This window comes from Quercus suber, unplaced genomic scaffold (assembly GCF_002906115.3).
Source record: "Quercus suber isolate HL8 unplaced genomic scaffold, Cork oak 2.0 scaffold_509, whole genome shotgun sequence".
Classification (NCBI taxonomy): domain Eukaryota; kingdom Viridiplantae; phylum Streptophyta; class Magnoliopsida; order Fagales; family Fagaceae; genus Quercus; species Quercus suber.
This window is the reverse complement of record NW_027069958.1, coordinates 549690-577008: the sequence shown is the minus strand read 5'-3', so window position 1 is coordinate 577008 and position 27319 is coordinate 549690. Positions and strand designations below refer to the sequence as shown.

At 32.9% G+C, this 27319-nt stretch overlaps 3 protein-coding genes across 6 annotated transcripts; 1 reads left to right on the top strand and 2 right to left on the bottom strand.

Annotated features, from left to right (window-relative positions):
* Positions 1-5617: 5617 nt before the first annotated feature.
* On the bottom strand, positions 5618-9361 carry LOC112005572 (uncharacterized). Of its 2 annotated transcripts, none has more exons than XM_024037858.2 (7): positions 9228-9361; positions 7866-8025; positions 7246-7308; positions 7093-7140; positions 6905-6958; positions 6041-6107; positions 5618-5934 (listed from the first exon to the last, which is right to left on the bottom strand). In XM_024037858.2, the coding sequence occupies exons 2-7, from the start codon at positions 8013-8015 to the stop codon at positions 5798-5800; spliced, it is 519 nt and encodes a 172-aa protein (XP_023893626.1). In that variant the 5' UTR covers positions 8016-8025; positions 9228-9361; the 3' UTR covers positions 5618-5797. The 2 variants fall into 2 exon arrangements, with proteins under 2 accessions (XP_023893626.1, XP_023893627.1); XM_024037859.2 differs by having other exon boundaries at positions 7866-8068; positions 9228-9358.
* A 6490-nt stretch (positions 9362-15851) lies between these two features.
* Positions 15852-21794, top strand: LOC112005576 (casparian strip membrane protein 3). Of its 3 annotated transcripts, XM_065763489.1 has the most exons (5): positions 15853-16133; positions 16358-16428; positions 19106-19397; positions 19515-19638; positions 21338-21794. In XM_065763489.1, exons 3-5 carry the CDS (start codon positions 19171-19173, stop codon positions 21551-21553), a joined length of 567 nt encoding a protein of 188 aa, XP_065619561.1. In that variant the 5' UTR covers positions 15853-16133; positions 16358-16428; positions 19106-19170; the 3' UTR covers positions 21554-21794. The 3 variants fall into 3 exon arrangements, with proteins under 3 accessions (XP_023893633.1, XP_065619561.1, XP_023893632.1); XM_024037865.2 differs by having other exon boundaries at positions 15852-16428; positions 19112-19397; XM_024037864.2 differs by having other exon boundaries at positions 15853-16428.
* Positions 21795-21798: 4 nt separating this feature from the next.
* Positions 21799-23415, bottom strand: LOC112005575 (photosynthetic NDH subunit of lumenal location 2, chloroplastic). Its single transcript, XM_024037863.2, has 2 exons — positions 22921-23415; positions 21799-22221 (listed from the first exon to the last, which is right to left on the bottom strand). Exons 1-2 carry the CDS (start codon positions 23407-23409, stop codon positions 22123-22125), a joined length of 588 nt encoding a protein of 195 aa, XP_023893631.1. The 5' UTR covers positions 23410-23415; the 3' UTR covers positions 21799-22122.
* Positions 23416-27319: the final 3904 nt, after the last annotated feature.

Here is a 27319-nt window from a genome sequence, read left to right as displayed (position 1 = left end):
GAAAAAAACATTACCTGCTTAAATCAACCAGCTCAGGTATACGTTTTGAAGTTATCTGGGGATCTTGTTTAAATGGTACATATGATCTTTTGTTGCGCAGAAATTAATTTATTCTGCAATCTCATGCGTTTGTTTATCCTTTGCAGAGAGGGAACATTCTTGTTGTTCATCGGTCATTTCAACAAAGAAGGTTTGCATATCCTGTCTAAACTCCGCTCTCATCCAAGAAGCCTATTCCTTTATTTAAAAACGGTCATTGAGGTTCACTTATCTGGCACTCTCAATTTTTCTTCTTTAAGACAAGATGATTTTGTGGATCCTTCCAATGGAATAAGGTTGAAGGATCATTCAAAAGGACTTCAGGCTTACTTGGAAAAAATCTATGATTTCCCCAAGTTAATGCGTAATGATCCGGTTGAAGTGACTGATGATATGATTGAGCTTTATCTGGAGGTGAGCACTTTTACAACTATATTTATAATTCTAGCTAGAATTCATTTTACTCCCTTTAAGTTTAGACTTTATGTCATTTTGGTCCCTATAGTTCTGCTTTTTGCAATTTCATCCGAAAAGTTTTAGATTGTTGTCAATATAGCCCCCTGTCTAACTCAGTTAAGGGTCGGGTTGGGAACCACTTATTTTGCTGAAATTGAAAACTTTTTGCTGAAAGTACTGTAGATAAAGGTAAAAGTTAGCTGAAATAGTACAGTGAGACCCATGAATAGTACCAAAAAGTACAGTGGGGCTCATAAATAGTAACAAAAATAAGCTAAATAGTAAAATAAGTTGGCCAATATAATTTTTGCCAAACACACACAAAGTGTCATCAAACTGTGTCATGTTGGTGAAATTTTTTGTAATGAAAAAAAAAAAAAAGATTCTTTAAAAGAAAAAAGATACTGTCAGAGACAATGTAAGAAAACAAATTGCTGGCAAACCAAGGATTAAAGTTATTGTCAGGACCTCTCTGCCATGGTACTTCACATCCTGCCTGATCTTAATGAATGAAACTCAAGGTATGGAGGAAAGGCAACAGAATATGCAGTTACCATGAATAATTTTAAGAACTTACCCCCTTCCCCACCCAAAAAAGGGAAAAAGGGGAAAAGGGCAAGGCATTGTTCATACCAACCAAGAAGATGGTGGTCCAAGTGAAAAGCATAGAAGCAGCTGAAGGACCTATGTGAACAAAAGGAATTGGAGCACAAGGACTATTGAAGTGTTCTAGATGTGAATCCACTTGAACTGAAGCGAGGCCTAGAGCTATCAAGAAATTTGTCTTGGTGTAGAAGAAGGCAGTGAGGATGGTGAGACAGATGGAATTGAATGAGAGGCAGAAAGAAGAATCAAAGAAAAGGTGATTTGGGCGAAGAGAAGGGAAAACTTGACTGCAAAGAAGGTTCTGGGACTAGAGTTGAGGGAATCGAGGATGTTAGAGAACATGGCGCCTAAGAAATTTACCGTATTATTTTCCTTAAAATTCTGAGTTTTTTGGATTTACCTGCTCTTTTCTTTTCCCTTTGAACTTCCTCTCTCTTCTTCTTTTTTATAGCATTTTTATATAGTTTTTCTCACAAATTATTATTATTTTTATATGGAATTTTCACTAAAACATTAACAGCAACATTTTGGTGTTACATACAGCTCATGACATTTGATGGCACTTGGTTAAAGGAATTGGAACTACCACATTGATAACAGTTTGAAACTTTAGGATGAAATTGCTCATAGTGTCACTGTAGAGACGAAACTCACAACAAACTCAAATTTGGAGGGACCAAGATGTAATTTAGCCTAAATTGAAATATGAAGCGGTTGAATGTTTTCTTTCCCCCAATGTCAAATGAATGTGTTTGTTCAGTCTTATCCTATGGTCTTTGAACTTCTTGTTATATAGCTATTGTCAACTCTAAATGTCTTCCCCCACCCCCACTTTATATGTGACAATGATTTTGGGTTGGCAATAAACTAATAAAGATCTTGTTTCATCAGTCTGCTCATCATTGGGCCATATATCATACTCCTTGTATACATATTTCTAGACTATGCAGATTCTGCACCATAAAGGGTGGTTGTTGTTATGGCCTCTTAATGGCTTACTTTAGTTTTAGTTATTGCTCAGATTTCCTGGTAGCACTTCTCTATTTGGTGATAGCACCTAAGGTACTGAATGTTTTGCATATCATTTTTGCAGCTATTATGTCAGTATGAACCTGGTTCAGTTCTCAAATTCCTTGAGACCTTTGATAGCTATCGTGTGGAACNATTAGATTATGTCATCTTGAATTATGTTCATAGAAAATATTTATAAAGATTTTTAAAAAAAAAAAATTGTTTTCTTAGTTTTGCTCAATGTTAGACTTTGATTTGTTACTTCCACCGCACATTTTTGGTGTGATGGTTACTTCACAAATACAAAGTTCTTGTGGGGTGGGGGACAAAGGTCGAAGTTCACCTCTTCAAGAGAGAGTTTTACACACATTATACTAAGTGAAAGTCAGTAATTTTGAGGAGGGAACATGGTGGTCTTTAGAAATTTAGAATTTCCATTCGTCAAAGTGGACAAGATAAGATTTTCGCCATTACTAATTATATGATCAATCATGCATGATGCATGTAAGATTCGATCATTTTGTGTAATGATTTTATTTGATTTATTCATTAAATTAGATTATGTCATCTTGAATTATGTTCATAGAAAATATTTATAAAGATTAAAAAAAAAAATTGTTTTCTTAGTTTTGCTCAATGTTAGACTTTGATTTGTTACTTCCACCGCACATTTTTGGTGTGATGGTCACTTCACAAATACAAAGTTCTTGTGGGGTGGGGGACAAGGGTCAAAGTTCACCTTTTCAAGAGAAAGTTTTACACACATATATACTTAGATTATACTAAAATAGAATTTCTATCATGAATAAAAAAAAAAAAAGTTTAATTTCTGAAATCAATCTATTATAAATTCATTTTCTCACATATTCATTTTAAATTTTGTGTCATGAATGTTCATTCATCATGGAAACTGTAAGGGTACAAAAATGGTTCTAGACCCACTTAGAATAGTGGTGCTTGGTATTTTTGGCCCAACACAATTAATTTATAAGAGAGTGAGCTTTCTAAGTCAACTATAATGCTATGTATGGTCCAAGCGTGAAATCAGTGAAGTTGTGACTCTTAATATGATGAAATGAAACACAAATTAAGTATAAATTCTTCCTTGGGCTTGTCTGAGGATGGAATCTTCATATATTATTTGCTCCAATCTTAATACAAGTTAATGCTCTCTTCTCTCTTGTTTAGCTTCTATTTTTCAACCCCTTTCTTGGAGAGATTCATTTCCTTTATATATTCCCTCCTAATGCATCTGAGCTCTCCACGTCTTTGGGTAGCAATTGGGATGCTTGTCCCATCAAGACCCTGTTGGAGGTGGTAGAAAATGTTGTGAGCTGTGGAGCTACTATTTAGGTGTTTTTTTCTCAAAAATGCGGCCAACTAAGTTGGTGAAGTACATTAAATGTGAAGGTGATGGTTATCTTCCCAGATATTTCCTCTCTTCTTTACTTGCACATCTTTGATGTCTTCCATGGTGTCTTCCCCTTTCAATGCAGGTGGCCAACTGAGGTACTCTCGAGGTGCATTCGTTCTTAAGGCTTCTCGGACGATGGCTTTGTTTGCGTTCCATCCTTAGACTTAGTCCACGTGTCAAGTTTAGATTGGTGCATGAATATTCCTCTGCCCATCCTCGAACTATGCTTATGGGCTCTATGCTATGTTCAGATCCTTCCCTCCCACAGAAACATTAGGTCACATTAGATTTGGAAATCCACATGAAGTAAATTATTGCATATAAATCATAATCAAGGTCCTGAAAGGAGATGATATCATTGAATATGTAAAATTTTACAACATATTAGATTAGGATTTTGATAATTCGATAGTTACAATGGAGAGGGGGTATTTGAACCCTAAATATGATAGACACACACCAGGAGATGTTAACCAGTTTAGCTACAAAACTCTTGGCATAGATTAGAATTTTGGTGTAATAAAATTTGTACATATTTATTTCCATTTTACAAAGAGGTGAATAAATTGTATCTCATAAGAAAATCTGAAATATTTATATTCTTTTGGCATAGGTCAAAAGCTTAAGAATGTATTCATTTAAGTTGTACCACAAAAAATAATAAGTATAGATGTGGTTTTCATTCTTAATTTCTTAAACATCATTCACATGTCATGTAGATTAGGTTCATTAATTTTTCTCACACAAGAATCAAGAAAATTCATATTTTGTGAAAAAACCAACAAATGAGTAAACGAGTAATATGACAAAATTGAATTTCAAAATATTTTTCGATAACTTATCCATAAAAAATTATTCCATTCAACATTTTCATGCATCATGTAGAACTCATATCTACGGTTTAATGGTACAATTTAAGGTTTAGGATAGATATTGCAAATGACCCTAGAAATCAGGCTAGATGGTTTCGATAGAATTAACTTTGATGCTGCTATAAGAGCATCGAAAGTTTGTACTGCAGTTGTCTTTAGAGATCATAAGCAGACATTAATACAATTTGGATTGAGATCTATGGGTTGAAGCTCAACCTAGACTTTTTGCAGTCTCCAAAGCTCTTGAAGTATGTTATACAAGAATTATTATAGTCTCTCCACCTCAGTACTCCATTGGAGCATAGAGTCTATTATCTCTGTTTTGCTTTAAGTCTTTCTCTTTTTGGAAAGTCTCACATGCTTTAAGAAAACTTGACTCTATAACTCATTCTCTTGTTAGTAGGGTGGGTTTGTGAGTTATGATTGTAACTGTAGAGGAACCCCTTCCATCTCCTCCATCCCTCTCTCTGTGTTGGAAGTTCAGGATGGAGATGGACTATGTTCTTCTTTTATGAAATAATTGAAGGATTCAAGTGATAATCTAGTGGTAATAATATCCTTTATGGTACCCCATATTTTTTATGTGGATGTCACCTCTCTCTCCCCATTGTATACCTATCCAAAAAATATCCTATTTCAAAGAAGATAAAAAGTAAAGGAGAGATAGAAGAGGTTTATGAAATCTGTCTCACACACACGAGAACTAGCTTGTTTAACCGTTTAGAATTTGGAATTTGCCATGCAGGAATCATGATATGCCTCAAATACAAAGACATTGACCAATCCAGACGTCTAATTCACTCATTGTCACTCTTGCCTTATTCATGTTTTTCATTTGAAAACTTATCTAATATTAGTTTATTTTCTATGTTTCCATACTCCAAATAATTGTAGTTATGTTTTTTATACATAACTTCAAAAACCTCAATTAACATTCAGATCTATCTTTTAAGCAACACTCTGTATTGGTGATAACGCGCAAAAGTTGGGCCATTGGGCACTTTCTTGTCATTTTGTGAGGCCCGTTTCCATCTCCCTCCAACCTTTTTATGTTCTGTCAATTTCATGCATTAAATATATGCATTCTCCCTCTTAGTTTGTGAGGCGATATATCATCATCTTCTCACAAGGTAAACAGGCCACACATGTAATAAGAGAAAGAATGCATTTATCTGATGCATGTGATACCTTCTTGTGAACTACAAGCAGTAAAGGAGAATTCAAGCAGATGATGAGAATCGTATAAGCACTCAAATGTTATATGGCTATTAAAATCGATGCAAAATTTTGCTATGTTTTGCTTATTCAGTAAAGGACCTTAAGAAGGTCTAAGCAGCTTCCAACTTCAAGTTACCATTTGCCGTTCTGTCAGGAGTGAACTGAAGCCTAGCACAGACAGCTACTCGTGGCACTTTTGATCATTGGAACCAGTTTTGTCATTGTTATCACCATCAGAAGTGGTATCATTTTGTTCCCCAGCATCTAACATACAGCTTTGGTCCTCAGATGAAATGGAGTGATTGTTGCTGCCATCAACTGTATAAAAAGAGAAGGGGGGCTGAAACATTGTTCTGGCAAATACTAGTTAGTGGATTCACTGGTCATGCACTAGGACCAGGACATGATCATTTATTGCACATACCTTCACCACCTTCATCTGCAGGAGCATAAGCTGAGCGCCTTGAACGAACTTGCTGGTGTGGCGTCGGCTGATACGCATAAGAAAGACCAGGAAAACACAAAGAAGAAAGAGCACTGTTAAAATGAAGACAGACGGAAAACTAAAATACGAAACACAGCCCTAGTTGTATAGGATTTTTTTCAACTTCATGTTGCTGTGAATTATCTGGTTACCTTTTATTTGGTTTTTGTTTTTTTACTTTGGCCAGAGTTTTTTTAGCAGTAATTATTGATGCATTAGGTGAGTCTTGTTGAACCCACAACCTCACTCTCCACCTTGGCCTTTACCTCTTACAAAGAGAATAGATGTCATTTGAGCTAGAAATCATTGACTTCTAATTTTTTCTTTTCTTTATTTTTTCCTTTCTTTTTGCAGGAGTTATAGCAAATTATGGCAGGAATAGGAGGTTGGTCACTGTTGAGAACAATAATGGTTATCTTGCCCTTTGTTAAAGTAAAATGCTAAGTGATAATCATACCAGAGGCACCAAAGCATGCACACCAAGTAGTAATTTAATACATAAAAGTTTCATATAAAAAGGCTATCTATAAAACTTTAAAATTTCAATTTTAGCACATGAATAAATGATCAAAGCTGACCCCAAGTTATCTGGAACTTCTTTCCAGTTCTAATTATGCTTTGCTTTATATGCAGGTTTATCATGATATTAACCCCAGGCAGCTCCATATAAACAATTTAAAACTGTAATAAACAACACAATTTATTGATTTTCCTGCATGGCATGTAAAGATCTATTAAATTATTGCGTGGTAAGCTCAGTCTAAACTACAAGTAGAGTAAAAAGCCATACTTAACAGTAAGTACCTGCAACTTTGGGCGGAGTGCTTCAAGGGGTCCTTTAGGTTTTTGTGCTCCTTGCTGTTCAACAAGTCAAAGAGGCAGGTGGCAGGCCAAGACATTAGGCATTTAAACTAGAAATTATGCAGTCCATGTCAAAACTCGTTATAGCAACTGTAACTGTTTTGAAGTTCTCAAGAAATTAAAATGAGTACCTTTCCCAATGCCCAATCAGCAGAATCAAAAAAAGCACGTTCATGGTCCTAGAAAAAAAAATTTATTTGCGGTTACTTTCAGGGTAAAACTTGAACTAAATTAATGTCTTCAGAGAAAAAGAGAGAGGATGAGGTAGGAAAAAAAATATTCACCTTGGATATCAATGGATGCTTCCTGGGTAATAGTCCTCCATACTTTTTCTTGACTATCTCCTCCTGCAGAAGACATACCAGAGAATGATTTTACTGTATTCCATGATGACAAATTGACAATGATACGATGAGACTATTTTGGAAAACTATGCCTGTGACACCACTTTTCAATTCTTGGAAAGTTATGATTAATGCAATGTAGCTTTAGATTTCAAATTTCAGGCACTACAAAATGGAAGTGAACCACCTTGCCTCTAAGAATTTTATATTTTCTCTGAGTTGTCTTGTGGAGAAAACTGAGACAGGTAAAAATTTTGGCCAAACAAAATCTTTTCTCAGCATTTTATGATTTCAGGGGTATCAAATTAAATAACATGAGATCTGAATTTTTTAACGTGTTCAATTTTTTATTGTCCTTTATCCTGATCTAGGAAGCTCAAACACTTCATTTGTGGTGCTGTACCCGTGTCATACTCACCATCTTATGTTATAATTTTTCAGAAATTGCTTGTGTCACAGTGCCATACCTGTGTCTGTGCTTCCTAGACCTAATTACGTATGAAGCCCATATTCTTTCATAAAACAAACCCAAATATAAAAAAGAAGAATTTCCACAATACCTCCTGCTGGGGTGAAGGCATGGGATTGTCATCATTTTTATCCAAAGCTTTGTTAAGGTCATCCACGGAACTGTCACCATCAACTTGATTATTTAGAGTATTATCAGCAAGCTCCTGCTCCTTTATATCTTCATTATTTGCACCTGACATTTTCTGCTTTCTGCACCGGTGAGGAATGCAACTATGAACAACTGATTTTATATCTATCACAAATGAAAAAACTAGATTTTAAACTTCTCAACAAGTGCAAGCATTTGAATGCAATGTCCAAACAGAAGAGAGAAATTTCACAGCAATTACATTACAAAAGAAATGAGCCCATTCATCCATTCATTGTTGTCAATCAACATAACAAAGTAGCAAAAGATATGTAATATTCCTGCCTGACATTGCAGGAATATTACATATCTTGCAAGTGCAGAAGTAAACCATGCCCTTATACAACTGGTCCTAATAATCACTTCCATTCTTGCAATTTTTACTTATTTACTAATTCATCTCAGCATCCTCATAAAAAAATAAAATAAACTTACTCTAAACAAGCTTCTTAAATTGACAAATGGGAATTTTGTATTACGTATGGCTTTATCGATATAATAACATAATTACACAACACTCAAAATGCAGAGCTCCACTTTGACCATTCAACTCTAATTCTCAGTCTCCCAACAATTTTCTCCCTTCAAGCTTAATGTCAATACACGACACAAATGATTACTTCCGTATATGTTCCAACTACCCATCACAACCGTTCCCCCATCGTCTCCTGAAAATGTAAGACTTACTACATTATGTCATAGTTATACACTTTATTCCATTAGTTGTCTAATCCTATGCCTCATCCAATCCATTCATTCAAATGGTCAATTATTGCGCAAATACACTCTGACGCTAATGAAACTTCAATAAATATCTCAACAAATATATTCATGCACAAGCCAATTTAGTAACCAACAAAATCAATAACAAAATAAATAACCAAGTCATGTAAGGGAGCACAAAAGACTTTTTCAATGACCAGCACAACTAGTTCACAGCTAAAGTTAACATATTGAAGATTGAACAATTCAAATTTGTTAATACAGGTCCTTTACATAGCTAAGAAAACAACTTTAGAAACAAAGCATTTATTACAAGCATTCAAATTTATGTTCCCATTTCAGAGCAAAATCATTAATGAAAACCCAAAATAAAAAAGACCCAGATGAGCAAAAGGCTGAAACTTCACATAATTATGGCTGCAAGGTTGTTAAATTTACAAAAGCGGTATTGGTATATTGATGAATGAACATTGTATACTAATTACTAAGCTTTGTTTAAAGCATGTAATAGAAGAATATAGAGAGTAATGGATTTGATAACCTGATTGATCTTGGATCCGACGGCAGAAGCGGCCCTACTTGATTGAATTCCACACCGTCCTACTAAAACAAAGCAGCCTAGAGACTACGCAGTACGCAGAGATGAACTTTGAGCGTTCGGGTAGGTGGGTTGGTCATGGGCTTTGAGAGCAAATGGGCTTGACGGAAAGATGGTTGCCTTGAAGACCTGGATTGGGCCTGAATTTTTTTCTTATTGCGTTTATCAAAAGACCAAGATACATTGGATCTGTTTGAATACAACTTATTTTGCTGAAAATTAAAAACTGAAAACTAAAAACACGATAGCAAAATAATTTTTAAATTGGTGACTAATATTGTAGGACCCATTTTTAATATTTTTTCTGAATAAAGTGGTTGTGAGTCCCATGAATAGTGCGTGAACAGTGATAAATAGTGATGAATAGTAACTTTGTCCCCCTGAAACGTGTGCAGCAGTAGGGAAAAAAAAAAAAAACCAAACGTAGAAACGCCGATTCCGAACACTCACTTAGTTGATTTTTTGTGTAGCCGAAGATCGAGCCTCCGTATTTCTTATTAAATTACAAAATAGCTAATTGAAACCCACGAATGAAGGAGACTTAGACACTTAAAGTTTTGTAAGAAAGACCAAGAGGCTAGAGGTACCAAACTACCGGTGAAGCTGCACAACTCTTAGCCCGTATGATAGGAGAAATTATAGAGTCCTCTGGTAGATAAGTGATGTGGTCTATCATTCCACTAAAAAACTTCCACTTGTTTAAAATTGCTGAGTCAATAATTAATTTCTGTTTAAAAAGAAATTTCTAACTAACAATTTTAAACAGATGAAAGTTTTTTAATGGAATGGTGGACCATATCACTTGTCCACCATGTGGATCTTATAATTGCTCGTATGATAGAGTGGATAAAAGAGCTTTGTATATTCAATATTAAGTTGTACAGTGGATAAAGAGCTTTTTCTATTAAATTAACCTTTCATATCTTTTATCTCAAAAATAAATAATAATAAAAGAGATTAAATTCTATAAGGATGTGGTGTAAAACCCATGTTTTACCCCTCCAATCCTAACATGCCACATCATCTTATCACATATTTAAGAATAAACACAATCATACTCAATCAATTCTAATACCCATATATAAATCCAACCAAATTGGTAATCTATTGAGATGTTATTAGGTATGATAGGATGTATTGAATTTTAATAAATTTTAAATAAAATGCTAATGTGGCAATCACTTATTGGATGGTGTAAAACATAGGTTTTACACCCCATCCTTATAGAATTTAATCTCATAATAAAAAGTTGTATAATGGGAAAAAGTATAGATGTGAATTTTGCAAGCCAGACAATATTGTCCTCACTCTCTTTTGTATTATTAGAAAAAACTAAAGCAACTTTATTACATCTCAAACGAGCATAAGTGTCCAGCCTTCAAATGTAATGATATGCTAAATTTTAGCATCAAAGCACAAAAGATATGCTTTATTTGGACTTATAGTTGTAAGACATTACTGTAGCACAATGGTATAATATTAAATTCATATTTTTAGAGTTTGTTTAAGAACAGCTTATTTAACTGAAACTGAAAACATTTTACTGAAAGTATTATAGATAAAACTAAAAACTAGCTGAAATAGTACAGTGAGACTTATGAATACTATCAAAATATACAATAGGACCCATGAATAGTGCCAAAAATAAGCTGAATAGTAGCAAATATAAATTAAATAGTAAAAAAGTTGCATTTTTCAGCCAATGCCAAACGCAACCTTAGTCTCTTTGCTTTCCTCTCTGCTCGCATTCTCTATCTCTCTTCGTCTCCCACTCTCCCTTTCACTTCTCTGATTCTCTCTCTCTCTCTCTCTCTCTCTCTCTCTCTCTCTCTCTCTCTCTCTCTCTCTCTCTCTCTCTCACGGCGATGGTAGTGTTTTTCTGTGTCGAGATCGGCATGGTCAAGGGTTGTGGTTTTGGTTGCGAGATTGGCATGGGTTTGTAGGTTTTGGCCATGGGTATGGGTGGTGATGGGTTGTGGTTTTGGATGAAATATCAACGTGGGTTTGGTAGTTTGCGGCTGTGTGGTTGTTGCAAAAGCGAGATCGACGTGGTCATGGGTTTGGGTGGTGTTAGGTTTGCTTGCTAATCGGGTTTGGTGATGGGTTTTAGGCATGGGTATGGGTGGTGTTGGATTTGCTTGCTAATCAATTTTGGTGATGGATTTTGGCCATGGGTATGGGTAGTGATAGGTCTTGGCCATGGGTCGTTTTGGTCATGGTTTGGTCTAGTTAATTTGGGTATGGATGGTTTTTGTGTTGTTGATGGTGGGGATTGTGGTTGTGGTTGATGAGTTTTGGTGGTGGTTGGTTGGTTTTTTTTTTTTTTTTTTTTGTGGTGGTGGGTTTGATGAGTGCAGGTGTGGTTGGGTTTGTGACTGATGTGTGGGGGGGGGGGGGGGTTAAGGGGGGTGAGTTTCATTGTATTTGCTATTGTGTTATGGGTCAAGTTCATGGTGGTGGTGGAGGGTTGCCGTGGTGGTTGTTGGTTGCTTTAAGAAAGAGGTAGAAAGAGAGGAAGAGGAAGAGAGAGATATAGAAATAGTAAAAAAAAATATCTAAATAAATTGAAAAATCAAATAGAGTTTGGGATGTTGGGTGTGTTGTGAAGTGGTATGATGTAATAGATAAAGTAGTTTTTGAGATGGTAAAATGGGATAATTTTTAGAAACTAGATGCTAATGCTCTAAAAAGATATTAATTTGATTCTTCTTGACTTCAGTGGGTTAAATTGTTCTCTCTCAAATATTTAATATATAATAGCCAAAAATTTGACTTTTTTTGAGTTTTCCATATTATGCCACATAAGCTTTGGTAGTCTCACAAATTTTCACATAATTTTTAATTTTTTTTAATTCTTTATTTATTTGACACATAGTTTTTTTTTTTTTAATTCCTTATTTATTTGACAAAAACTAATCAAATGTCAACCATTCCTTTTAATACCCAATACATAGCTTGTATTTAGACTCCCATTAGGATTTGTTTTTTTTAGAGTGACATGCAAGTCTTTGACTTGCTTCCCAATAAATACCCAATACATAGCTTGTATTTAAACTCCCACTAGGAATTGTTTTTTTTAGAGTGGCGTGCAAGTCTTTGACTTGCTTCACAGCAAAGGAGGTGTAGACAACTTACTCTCCTAAAAATTATATGTGATTAAAAGAATTAGGCTAAACTCGACCCGTACATCTATATAAAAAGCAAGAACCCTCATAGAAAAATTAAACAATAGTTGTAGTTCCAACTTTCAAGCCATGCGGAAAACCCATTGTGGAAACATCAGTGAGACATATAGAAGAAGAAACACACCATGACCAATTATAGGAAGATTATCCAATCTTCACATGCCAAACATGCATAGCCCATGCAATTAAACTACAATAACAACTATGTGCACCCTTTTTTTATAATGCCAAATACATCAAAACCCAGATTGATAATAAGGTGCCAAATATTGAATGTCCTATATTTATTTATAAAGCATGAATTGTTTGTTTAAATAAGATTAATAAATAAAACTTAATATCATATATATTTTATATCTATATTTGCTACCTCACTTTGAAGCCTTCACAACATCATTATTATTTTTATTTGATTTTTAAACCAAATTTTACAACTACAAGTGTGTTTCTCTTATATTTTTGTAGCGGACTTCGGTCCACATTGGTCTTATTCGGTCTATTTTGTCTTCTTTGTCCAGTTTGGTCCTATTTGGTCCACTTTTGTTCTATTCGGTACAATTCGGTTCACTTGGAATCTAAACAGGTCTTATTTGGTCTGCTTTGGTCCTATTTTGTCGATTCGGTCCTATTTGGTCCACTTCAGTCAACTTTGGTCCTATTCAGTCCAACTCGGTCTATTTAGTCCAATTCAGGTCATTTGTGTCCACTTTAGTCCATTTGGTTCACTTCAATTCATTCGGTCCATTTTTTTGTACTTACATAATGGGAAAAGACAAGTTTAGATTGAGAGCAACAATTCTAAATCCAAACTTATTAATATATATATATATATATAAAGAGATATCTTAAACTTGTATTATTTAAAACCCTAAACATAACATTTATTGTTATTATGATCCTGTTGAAGCACATAAACTAGGCATTTTATTCCATTTTGTTCTAGCTAAATTTAAGTGAAAGACTTTCTAAACATGAATGCTATGAACATACAAATGTACTTTAGGGATTATAACAAATATTTCAAGACTTTGTAAGAAACGCTTTGATGTTCAACTTGAACCCAAACTCCAGTGTATTTTGATTTTTTGAAGATAAAATAAATACAACTTAATGAGAGTTGAATTACTAAATTCTCACATTAAAAACTATAAATGAATTTTTCATTTATATTCATTTATAGTTTTTAATGTGAGAATTAATGATGTAAGCTTTAGATAGTCCAACATATTAGGTGTATAGCCTAGAAGTCAAGAGTAAAGGGATTCCATTCTAAATCCGTGACCCAAAAGCAAGTGGGTGCTAGTACACTTGCACCTGAAGATTGATTCTATTCAGTCCATGCTATCCACTTCGGTCCAATTTGGTCCTATAAGGTCCAATCCGGTTCACTTTGAATCTAAACAGGTCTTATTTGGTCTACTTTGGTCCTATTTTGTCCATTCGGTTCACTTCAAATCATTCGGTCCATTTTTTTGTACTTACATAATGGGAAAAGACAAGTTTAGATTGAGAGCAACAATTGTAAATCCAAACTTATTAATATATATATATATATATCTTAAACTTGTATTATTTAAAACCCTAAACATAACATTTATTATTGTTATGATCCTGTTGAAGCATATAAACTAGGCATTTTAGTCCATTTTGGTCTAGCTAAATTTAAGGGAAAGACTTTCTAAACATGAATGCTATGAACATACAAATGTACTTTAAGGATTATAACAAATATTTCAAGACTTGGTAAGAAACGCTTTGATGTTCAACTTGAACCCAAACTCTGGTGTATTTTGATTTTTTGAAGATAAAATAAATACAACTTAATGAGAGTTGAATTACTTAATTCTCACATTAAAAACTATAAATGAATTTTTCATTTATATTCATTTATAGTTTTTAATGTGAGAATTAATGATGTAAGCTTTAGATAGTCCAACATATTAGGTGTATAGCCTAGAAGTCAAGAGTAGAGGGATTCCATTCTAAATCCGTGACCCAAAAGCAAGTGGGTGCTAGTACACTTGCACCTGAAGATTGGGCAGAAAATAGGGATGACTGTGTTCAGAGTTCACAAGAAAGGAGTTCTCTTTTTCATAAGGATCAAATTGGTACCAAAAAAAATTTATTTACAGCCCATGTCATGCCCATAACCATATCCACTGCCCCATTCCATTACATCACCAAGTAATGCCATCTCCTCATAACTTCTTTGAAAACTCTGTCAAGATGCACATTCTGCATTTTTTCCCCCAAGCTTGAAAATCAGTACCTATCCCCATATTCCAATCCAATCTGAAAGTATATATTTCATAGTGGGGAAAAAAATTAAGGTTAATGACCCTTTGGAATTATGAATATGGTAGAATAAAATGTTTCTTTGCTTGCATTGCATAGACTTTTGAAAGACTTTGATTCGGAGAGTAGAAGTAGATGGACAATTTACCTTAGATTTCTCAAATAAATTCAATCATGTGGTTGCAACGTGCTATATTAACCAATGCAATTACATGATTAAATTTAATTATGAACTTAAAATACAGTACTTAAGAAAATGTATTCTAAGTTTTTTCCAAAGTAAATATATCCTATTAAAAAAAAGTGTTGGAACATTTTAATATTATATAATTAAAATTGATTTATATTACAACATAAATGTAAAGATGTGGGAGTTAATATAGAAGATGAAGAGTTTGTGAAAATGTTTAATCACATGTTAAAAATGAGAGAGATTATTTTATTCTTTTTAATTTGATAATTAATAGGCTAATATATATTAATTCAGATATTAAATTAGATACGTACGCCAAAAAAGGTGAAGGGAGAAAGTGTCAAAAATGAAAATGAACCAAATTCAAGAATGAACTAGCTTTGTGTTATTTTCATTATTATTATTATTATTATTATTATTATTATGTTTACGCCGACAAAAAGTAAACAATTAATTGGCAATTTGGCATAAAGAAAAAGCTGAAAAGTAAATTTTGAATAGAAAATGCTAGACAATCGAGGCCTAACCTTCATTTAAGTAATGCCTCTACTCATCAAAAAAAAAATTAAGTAATGCCTCTGTCCTTAAAGTTGAACTTAGCAAACGATCACACGCAGAAAACTCATTGCAAACTGTCAATTTGTTGCTAAAGTACATTACTGTACAATCACATGTCGGTAGAAAAGAGAAGACACATAATATCTTGATGGGTTTAGACTTTGGAGCAATATAGTGCATAAGCTATCTTCACTGCAGGTGATAGAATTATATTTTTTATCTTTACATTTGATTTCTACTAGATTCTTGACACCTATGCAATTGTTGCATCTAATTTCCAACCCCACTTTAAGTACTAATCATTTCTTCTCTCTCATCTTATTGGTTCAAGTTCACCAATTTCACATACAAAAAGGAGAACATGCCTATGTACCTAACCAGTAACCACACAAACACAATAACAACTCTTTACCAGCAAGAATAACACTTCACATTCAAAGTTCAAACACAAGAAAGCTCACAGTCCCATTTTGTGATTCTTCTTCTTCTTTTTCTTCTTCTTCTTCTTCTTCTTCTTGTCCAGCCCACTTCCACAAATTCCCTACTTGACAAATGCTTCTTGTTGGTTGCTGCTGTTTATGGTGTTATCATCAAGCTCCTACATGTGGAGGATGAGAGGTAATTTGCTGCAGCCAAGGATGACTTGCCGGAAAGCTTTCTTTATAGCTTTGTAATTTTCAGATGATAAAATAGTAAATCTAAGTATTCACTATCCATGTGAATTCATATATATAGAATCAAATGTTCATATATTTCTATTAGAATTAATCGGCAAGTTCTCTTTGGCTACATGTTTATCTCCTATTCACATGTTAGATCTATGATGATAATGATAATAGCAGTAATGGTGATTACTTCACTTGCAATGGAAGAGGCTTAGCGATTCAGAGATGTATAAAAAAATGTTATTGCGGTAAGTTCTCTCTTTACATTTCTGCATATGGTTTTTTTTTTTTTTTTTTTTTTAGATTCATCCACATGATATGAACTCTCAATGATTTAGTTAATGTTCACTCCGCCAATGTTTGTATAGTGCCAATTTTTTTACAAATCTACGGACCCAAATAATCTCGCAAAAAATTCCATAAAACCTGGTGTGTCTTGTCATTTTATACAAGCAAGGGTCCACCAAAATCTGAACTCATTCTCAAATACAGATATGATATGATTCGTACTTTCACTTCGGAACACACTTTTAAAGTATAAACACAATTATCAACAAAGTTTGCTTTAACTGAAATTAGTATTCCTTGGTTTGTCTCAATCAAAGAATCCTCAGCATGTGTAATGAAACATGTGTTATGCAATTATAGACACGAGTTTACACTTCACATCCAAGGTAACTTTTGAGCTTGGATTGTAGTCTGTAAGTGCAATAGCCAGATAGAGTCATTATTTTTTTTTTAAATGTTAAAAATAAAAGATTGAGTGAGAAATATTAGATTGTAAAAGAGTGGAATCACAAGAGAAAGAAAATATAGATATTACATGGTCTGGCCTCCATTCATGGATGAAGCTCTTAGGGGCTAGAGTTTAACTATATTCTTAACTGTGTTACAATAACCTTAAGCAGGGTAAGGTACATATCGAAGTTACGGTTACCCCTAGTTGAGCTTACAATATATTAAGCCTCTTGGGACATTACACAAACATATGATAACTCAAATCTTTAACACTTTCCCTCAAGTTCAAGGTAGAGGCTTGATGATGCCTCGAGTTTGGAATGCAAATTTGATGTGTTATGTCAAATAACATAGAACATCAAATTTTGTGAAAGTCTTTTGAGAATTCCTTATTAGCTTTAGAATCTGACTTCAGCTAGAAGAATAGAAAGGTGTTTTGAGTTTTCACTTCATAAACAATCCACGATGTTAGTGTGTCAGTTGAGATGTGATTGTTCTATTACTGTTGTGTGTCTATTATCCATGAAACCTATTAATTAATCACTTGGACATCAATTGTCAATCAGTAAAATTGGTAGAAAGTCGTTGTTAGGGGCCTAAATGCATTTTTCATTTTGTTTTACATGTATTTAATAATTGGTTATATCAAAACTGATGGTTTAATTAGGCAAGTGTTCACTAGTGGGTCCTGCCAAGTAGAGTGAGGAAAACTCTCATATTTGCCCCATCAATTGTTGAGTAAAAAGCTCCACTAGTGATGAGTCAAAGTGATGTTCATGCTAACGACTGCTATAGTTGTACAAAAGAGACTCGCATATTTACTCCATCTGTGGTTGAGTAAAGGGTAGTCCATTGACGACGGTAATGCATTTATTGCTGCCACATACGCTCATGTTAAACCATAATAGGGTATCATTTTGGTCCACTTGTTCTACTTTGGTCCATTTTTGTCCATTCAATCTATTTCAGCCCACTTTGGTCCACTTCAATCCATTCTGTCCATTTTGGACTAATTGAGCCTTAAATTGATTCTTTTTTTAGGTTACCTATTCAATTTTAGGCTTAAAAAATATTCACCCCCTAATTTTTGAGTTGAAAAGTATGAAATTTTATTCTATTTAGACCAAACTCTTTAGTTTTGGGCTAAAAAATATAAACAAAATACGCATTAGAAAATAGAGATATTGGCTCTAAAAAAACTAATAAATATTATAAATATTAAAAGATTACCTAAAAAAATTTTGAGAAGAAAGATTACCTTAAAATTTAAGTTTCAATAATATAGGCATTATACTTATAATTGGAAAAAAATGCTACAATTCTAAACTTATATAAAACTTTAAACTTAATGTAAAATGTTACATATGTTCCACAGAATTAGAGTGTTTTTTTATAAATATTTTTGAATATGTTCAAATTAGTCAACAGATTATGGTATATTTTTAAAAAATGTCCTTTTAATAACATTTTCTCTATTTATATAAAACAATATTATAATTGTGTAATATTAACCTAAAAATTTTACATTATATTCTTATAAAATAATTATATTAAATTTTCTCATGCATTGTATAGATTTGTGACTAATTACATATTAATTAATGATAAGAACAAGTGATTAATATAACAACTCGAAACCAAACTCATTGGCCCAAACTTATAAATTAAGTGATATTCCTATACGTTATATTAATTTCTTAATTGACCTCTCCCCAACTTATACATGTCAACGCTTAGAACCTCGATTAGATGCTAAATGCCCCATTTATACAGCTTACAGCATTTTAATTTTAGAGGGCATTGAACAGATCCAAATTTGTACAAGGACTTTGTTACAATTTGAGTAGCTAGGAACTGGCTAGGAAGACATTTGTTATATTTTAAAATATCCACAAGATAAAGCAAGTATGAGCAGGTAGGATTGCTAAGATAATACAAAGCTCCCTCCTAAGTTTGGTGTTAAAAAAAAATAATATAAAAAAAATCATGTACCATTTGGCCTGCACCAAGTCACAAAATGACATACATTTCATCAGCTTACAGAAGGAAAACTCAGATCAATTCAACTTGGCTAACCTCTCCACTTTGATTGTTTCTAACTGGTTGGTTCTTTTAGAAAATCCACATCTGCTTTCGTGTGATGATTTGTATAAATGCATGTCTTTCCCTAACCTCTCTGTCAAGCAGTTTCAGCTTATAGCATTATCCAAAGCCAGTGTAAAAGAAAAAAGAAGACTTTAGCCCCCATCAAAATGAAGACAGAACCTCAACCACTTGAGGCTGGTGAAACTTCCAAGCGTTTAACCTCAACACAAGGGGTCACTAGAGGGCTCTCTATAGTGGACTTAATTCTTCGAATTATTGCGGCTATTGGAACTCTAGGAAGTGCTGTAGCAATGGGAACAACAAACGAAACACTACCATTTTTCACACAGTTTGTCCAATTTTCTGCTCAGTACAATGATCTTCCTACTTTCACGTAAGTCATGCACCATGATGCACCAGTTATTTTTTGATTTGTTGGGATTTATTATAAGTAAATTTGTTATCTTGATATATAAAAGTTTGACTCTATTTAAGTATCTATATCAAACAGGTTCTTTGTGATCGCGAATTCGATTGTATGTGGCTATCTTGTAATTTCTCTCCCACTATCTATCTTTCACATCATCAGGAGTGCAGCAATAAATAGTAGGATCATCTTGGTCATCTTTGACACGGTAAAGATAATTTGTACTTATATAAAAGCAGCAAGGTAGTTTAGAACCATACATATAGTTGCTTAGAAACCCAAAAACAAAAATAATAATTATCTCATAAGTTGTGAGAAGAATAATGCTGCATATATTGGATCAACTTATATGGGGCGGCGCATAGTTTTCAAATATAATATCTCATAGGTAGCATATGATTAAAAAAAAACTCAAAATTTGTATATTTTACCTATTAGGTTAGTGCATTGTATAATGTTTGTATAAGTTCAAATCTTACCTAAGTCATTTTAATTCCTAAAATTTTTATATAGTAAATAAAAAACAATTATCAATGGTCAATATCATAATAATTTAGTCATAGAAAGTTTAAACATAATATTTTATATGATTCTCTTGCTTTATAAAAATACATAACCAAGATAGTTATGATCAAATGCCATATATGGTACAATCAACATGCATCTAAAAGTCAAAGACCAAAAATATAAGAATTGTAAATTAACATTGTTCTTATCTTGTGACATGTAAATAAATAAATAAAATTATTCGTGCAATACAACACCCTAAGGATAGTGGTTGTGTAGTAAATCATTGGTCCATGTCATTTCTTTTAAGATCAAGCAATTAATTTTGATGATCTTTATCTTTTTTAGTTATAAGATAAATATAAAAAATAAAAAATAAAAAATAAAAGCGTGTCTATGCATGCTTTGTGCTTCTTCAAAAAGCTCCAAAAAAGCATGCCTAAAGAGCATTTCATTAAATGCGCTTTATTTTTTTGCCTAGCAAAGCATTGAGAGCTTTGAGTTTCCTAGCTTTGAGCTTAAGCGCACATAAAGCGCGCTTTTAGCAACATTGAGTGCAAAAGATCCTAATGTTTAAAAGTCAAAACTACTTTATGCTAGAAAATACACGGATGAGCTCACTTACAGATGAGCATGTATAAGGATGAGCATCAGTTTTACCTCCACCCCCATTCTTTCATGGATGAGCTCACTTATATATGAGCATCACGTCAGGACTTGGGACACAAATAAATAAAGGATAAAGCTATTCACCATAAGCTTAAACTTCTGGAGTAATTAACAGTCAACAAATATGTTCCTTGCTAGATTTTTAAATATATATATATATATAAGATAAAGAATACAAATATGTTGTATCATTATATTAGACTAACTTGGTTGAGACCATAATTTTATTCTTTACAATTTAGCTTAGTGGCCTGCTTTATATATAAAGACAACGTCAATCTTTATCTCCTATCTAACTTCTTTTTTTCTTTTCTTTTTTTCTTTTTTTAATAATTTGAGAAGAGAGTTTTAAATCTTGGATCTCTCTGTTAGAAATATTGAAAAGTACTAGTACTTGTGCTAAAAGACTCTTGGTTCATCTCTCTTTTCAATCAAAAAAATCTCATTTTCTTTTTTTGTGCTACTAAATTACAATTTACACCCTTAAATTTTGGGATAATTTGATTGTGTCTCTTAATTTATGTAATGTTTTGAAATAGACCCTTTTGTCCATATACCCAATGCTTATGTATTTCTTAAGTAACACATAATCTCAAAACAATCGTACAATAAAACTACATCATTTTGTCTACATCAGGAAAAAATTTATTTAATCCACATTACAATCTATTATGCATATAATTAAAGAATCTTAAGATTTCTAATGAAAATGTATTTCAACTTTTGCTAAGGTAATGTTGGCTATTCTTACTGCTGGAGCTTCTGCAGCAACAGCTATAGTATACTTGGCACACAATGGGAATGCTAGTGCCAATTGGGTTGCAATCTGCCAACAATTCAATTCCTTCTGTGAGCGCACTTCTGGATCTTTGATTGGCTCTTTTGGAGGAATACTCATATTCATGCTGCTAATTGTTACCTCAACTGTGGCAATTTCTAGATGCTAATCTATGACATACAGACATCCATGTTCGTTTATTAGGGTTCTGAAACCATAAATCTAGATAAAAAATTTCACTACTGCTTTCGTAGCCTATTATGATTGGTACATAATATAATGTGGTGTTAGTAGTTTAATCCTTGTAAACTGATGTTATTTTGATCAAAACTTGTCATGTTAACAAGTTATGAAAATTGTGCCCTTAACATTTCTCTCTGTAATGGTAATATAAAGTATGTTAGAAGTCATGTCTATGAACTTCTTATAATGTGTTTGTATAGTCTCTTGTGGGAGTTTTGGGCTTTGTTATTTTCTAGACATGTTTTCCCTATTCTTACAAATATTTCCATTCACATAACAGTATAACCTGATCTTAAGCTATGGTATATAACTATATATTCCTTCAATCTACACCTTACATAATAATCAACAAATTGCAGAGTTCAGCACAGAAGTCCAGTGAAATTCAACATTTTTCTTGTAATCACCTTAAATTGACTGGAAATCTCAAGTTTCCAATTGATTGAGAACTGCAGCCATGCTCCCATTTTAGCACTCATAAAACTCCATCTTGTACTAGGCTAACAATGCCACAAGATCATCTATTGATTTTAATGTCTTCTCGTAATATAGGTATGATTCATATACTTTCGGTGTGCGAACAAAATAGTCAAGCTGGAAAAAAAAAAATGGTTAAATATATACAGAAATAGGAAATCTCACTAGTAGTTCTGTTGATAACTTGTAAAATCCCGAATTCTTTTTACTTGGTGAAACTTCACCTTTCAAAGATAGAAGGTCTATTCTACTATGTATAACAAAATTTCCCAACACATAAAAGAACAATAATAAAGATAGAACTATATTACAATTAATATTTCGAAAGTATATTAGAGATATCCAGGCATAAGGTTTGATTAGGTTGTATAACTAATTTAGATTCAATGTACTACAACCTAGTTGCAGAGCTTAATAAAGTAACCATAATCATACTTGTAGTAACATTACTTCTAATACATGTAAAGTAATTCTGAAATTAATTTAGAGTTTAGTCTATTATTTGTATCTTTAATGGGCCCATTGAAATATGCAATTCAAAACAGTAAAGTTGTAATCGTTGATGGATGTAGGTCAAGTCGGACCACATAAATTTTTATGTGGACCTTCTTCCTTTCTCTCACTAATTTCTGACATAAATTCTAACAAATACATGTGTCTACGGATATTCTTATCATAAAAGCCTTAATAATTTTCTAAATTAGTCTCACCAAGTTGTCAAGTGTGAACAACGAGCACAGCCAATTTTTTATTTGCTACCAAATTAAATTTGAGGAAGATTGCCATAAACTCTTAAAGGATGCACAAACAACATACCTCCATCATGTTATCCACCAACTCATTTGCAGTTTTAACATAATCCTTCCGGCGATTTTCCGGCAACAGAGACATAACATTTTTCATATCCTGAGAAAGATAGGCCTGCTTTAATCGAATGTAAAATAAGACATACCTCCAAGCCATGGTGTCCAACATGTACCTAATGCTATGTAAACCCTCAGCAGTTTGTCTAATCCTAGCCACTGCATCTTCTGGTGACAACCCTGGCTCAAAATAACGTTCCTTTAGAAATGAACGTGTACCCCAATTCTGAGCAAATGCAATTGGTGTGCCATGTACACCAATTGCAGCCATTGAAGTTGCTAACAATGTTGCTACAAAGTTTCTTCTATGTGTCACATTTTGTTCACTAGGAAATGAGGCTCTGACTATTGGGACTGAGCTTTTCTTCCTGTGATCATGACTGTGTGGTTTGGTGTGTTGGGCATGAATGGGAGCAGTGCTTGTGTTAGTGAAGCTGGACATTTTTTTTTTTTTTGGATGAATGGGAAATTGTGTCATTGTGGATTTTTGGGGCAAGTTTTGTGGCTGACATTGTTGCCTGTTAAATCCAACATGGACCTTAGCTTCTTGCCACGTTGGAGTTATCTTGTTCTGGTGGAGGGAGAGTTTGGGACCCATCTGGATGTGGATGAGTTTAACTACAAGCCCAACTATGGTTGAAATTCATCTGGGCTTCTTTCATTCTATATCATTTTTGGGCCAGAATATGGGCTTGTTTGAAAACAGTATTTCTAAAAATAATGTCCGGTTAAATAGAAATAGAGATGTATAAGGATCGGGTTAAGTAAGGTTTGTGTTGGATCCTAATAAAAAATTAAGTCTTAATTTATTTTATTAAAAAAATTATAGAAGAAAATAAAAACTAATATGTGATAGCAATAGTAATTCCTCCAATTTCCAATCAACCATTCTCCCATCCTATGTTTTTGTAGCTTTCTCCTTTACTAGTTTCTTAATGTATGCTGAGAATCAAGCTTCAAGCTCAAGTTCTCCATCATAGCTCCCTACCATAACACTCATGACTCATGGCTTGCATGTAAGGCAAAATACCATTGAATGAGTTATTAAGTTTAACAGATTCCAATTAACTCAACTAGTAAAGTTTTTTATAGTTAAATAAGAGATCTTGGATTCAATCCCCACCTATACCAAAAATCGATTGGTGCCTTAATTTACTAAAGAGCACAATTATCAAAAGTATATACCATAAGTCAAAATTATATATATATATATATATATAAATTTTAAAAAAGGGCTATCCATCTACTACCAAAAACTAGTAAGTTCAAGCTCTCCATCATTGCATTACTCTCATTGAGGTGTTGGATATTGGTCCTTTTCTGATTTCTAATGAGAACTTCTAATACAATTAAGGGACCCCATCCTGGAAATCAAATCAAATTCAACTGATCAATGAATACTGAGGATTTTTAGCTTTGACACCGCCATTGAACTTCATCGTGTCTCAACCATATACTTTTCTGTCAACATGAGCCAACTGAATACAATAAAATGGTTGGGAACAATATTTAATTACCAAGGCCCCATAAATTTTTATTTATAATCTATCATCCTTTCCCACTTAGCTTGCATAAAGGAAATGTCTAAACTCAACAGATAAGGTTGGACGCCCACATTTATGCCCAACCAATGAAGTCACAGCTGGACCCTTGTCATTTCGTAAAGGAAAAAGAGTTAGATAATCATAAATTATATTTTAAACTAGCTGATTTTTTTTTTTTTTAGAAGAAGCTGATTTTAAACTAGACCTTATAATTTCAATAATTTTATTCTCTCAAAATGTTCGAAAATTTTGATATCTAAGATTACTATTAATTAAACTGTATGGTTTTAATTAATTGAGTCTACATTTTTAAACCCCCTAATAAAACTCAATAAAACAAACCCTAAATCAAATATAAAAAATTTTAAAGCTTACATTGGAAAGATTTTAAAAATTCAAGATTTAATATGAAACTGAAAAAAGTTTTAAATTAAACTTTAGGTAATGTTTGATTTGAGGATTTTGATATGCCTCACAACATTATCATCAAGGCAATACACCAATTGATTTATAATGTAGTTATGATCAAGTCACAACATTGTTTATTCACGAAAGCATAATTAAGCCTTTTCCATGGCTTCAGTCGATTCCTTGAAACCTCTGTAATTTCTTGTTTTCTTTTCTAACAACTTGTAAACCTCTTTGTCCAATTCTCAAAACCCTCTTTACCTCACAAATTCAAACAAAAACCATTTTCTTTTCTTGAGAAAACTCACAAAAAAAAAATCACTTAACTTTCCCTTGAAAAAAAAAAAGGTTACTAATACCTTTACCATAGCAACCCAAATAAACATAGCCCTTTTTACATGGTGTTTGTTTGGCCAATCTTTTTCAAAGCTATTCAAATCAATTTTTATTTTTATTTTTTTGTTTTTAGAGAATGTTTGAGAAGCATGCCTTTCTTGATTTGTTACACTAGGAATTATTCCTTTGAAATCTTTTTGTTGTTTTCTAATGCTGGATGAGGGCTTCTCTTCTCAAGTATGACCTACTTTACGAAGGAATCGTCCTATTACAGCCTTTTCCTACTGAGAATTATTAAAACGTGGATTTATAATAGCTAATTGTAATTAAACATAACTTTGCTTTGAGAGACTTGTATGTTTGACTTTATAACTTGCTTCTACATACAATTTGTTGGCTCATAGGTCTTCTTCACTGACACCTATATGCCATGCTCCTCATAAAAGGTTAATAGTCTTTTTGTTTTTTCTTTTCTTTTCTTTTTTGTTAATCAAAATAAATATTTTTAAGAGTTTCACCTCCAAAATAATAGATTCATCCTTAAGGAAAAAAAAAAAAAAAAAAAAAAAAAACATAATCTTGTAATGAGCTTAAAAAAAATTGAAGTATCTATTAAAAAAATTTATAAGATTACACATTGATTATGCAGATTAGATTTAATATACATGATAAATTTTTATTGGTTTTTTATACAATTATTTAAGGTAGGTGTCTAAAGAAAATTTATTATCAAATCCAAAGTGGTGACTACCTACTTTGTATGGGTAAGAAAATATTGTTTAAGGAGTTTTAGATTTTGTCAACCTACTTGAGCAATGCACTTTCATATATGTTCAATACGATTATTTTTCATAATTTTCTTGATTACTCAAATATTTTTCATAATAACATTAGCATTAGATTATTACTTAAATATTACAATGATCAAGTAGAATAGAAATGGAAAAATGATAAAATGAGATAGAGCCACACTCCTCCATTCAAGGGATACATTTTCTTTCTAAGCATGTTCTTTTTTATGAACTTTGTTTTTTTACACCTTATTCTCCATCTATTCCACCTCCCTGCCCTTATTTCTCTCTAATTCTTATTCTTTCCTAACCCTAAATCCATCACAAATAAACGTAGACAACTCACTAATTTTTCCTACATCAAAGCATAATCATTAAAAGAAAAATACATTATGAATGAAAACAAACATACCCTTGTCTCTTTATCTTTGGCCTTGAAATTCTCCAAATTTGTGCCAAGTTTGCGTGACTAACGTTTCCAAAAGAGACTCAGTGATTTCAATGATTGAAACCTAAGATGTGAAAAAGAAAAAAACAAAACAAAAATAAATAAAGAAATAAACATACATATACCCCAAGTGTGACCAAATCCATCAAGCTCAATTGCAACAAAAATTTTTATTGCAATAAGTAATTGCAACAAAAAAAATTTGCAATAAGTTATAGCAAGAAAATATTTTTATTGCAACAAAAAATTTTATTGTAATAAGATACGGTATAAGTTATTGCAACAAAGTAGTTTACTATATTTTACTATACTTACCTTTTTCTTCCCCATATTGACTCCTTTCCAGCACAGCAACAACAACAACAACAACAAAAAAAAAGATTTATTACTCCCTTGTCTTTATCTGTTTATTGATATATACTCATAATATAAAGTTTATAGCTCCAAGGACACCTCCTTGGAATCATCTTCTTCCATTTCCATCCGTTGACAGTGATGCACTGCACTATTACAACATGGCTCCAATACACTTGTTCACAACATGAAAGGAACTCATAAGTGTATTGACAAATAAAAGCCTATCACATTTTACATCTTGATGCAGTTTGGGAAGAAAATTAATACACTATGGGCTAGACAATATTAGGAATGCAAGCATTATAAAGTTAAAGCATCAAAAGTTTGTACTTGAATTAACATTAAAGGTGCCCTTGGTCTCTGGTTTATTTAGGAGAGTGAAAGTGAATGATATGTGAAACCCACCCAGCTATGCTTCTATGAGGGAGAATGATTTCAGGAAAAGAGTGGATTGATGCTGAATGAGGC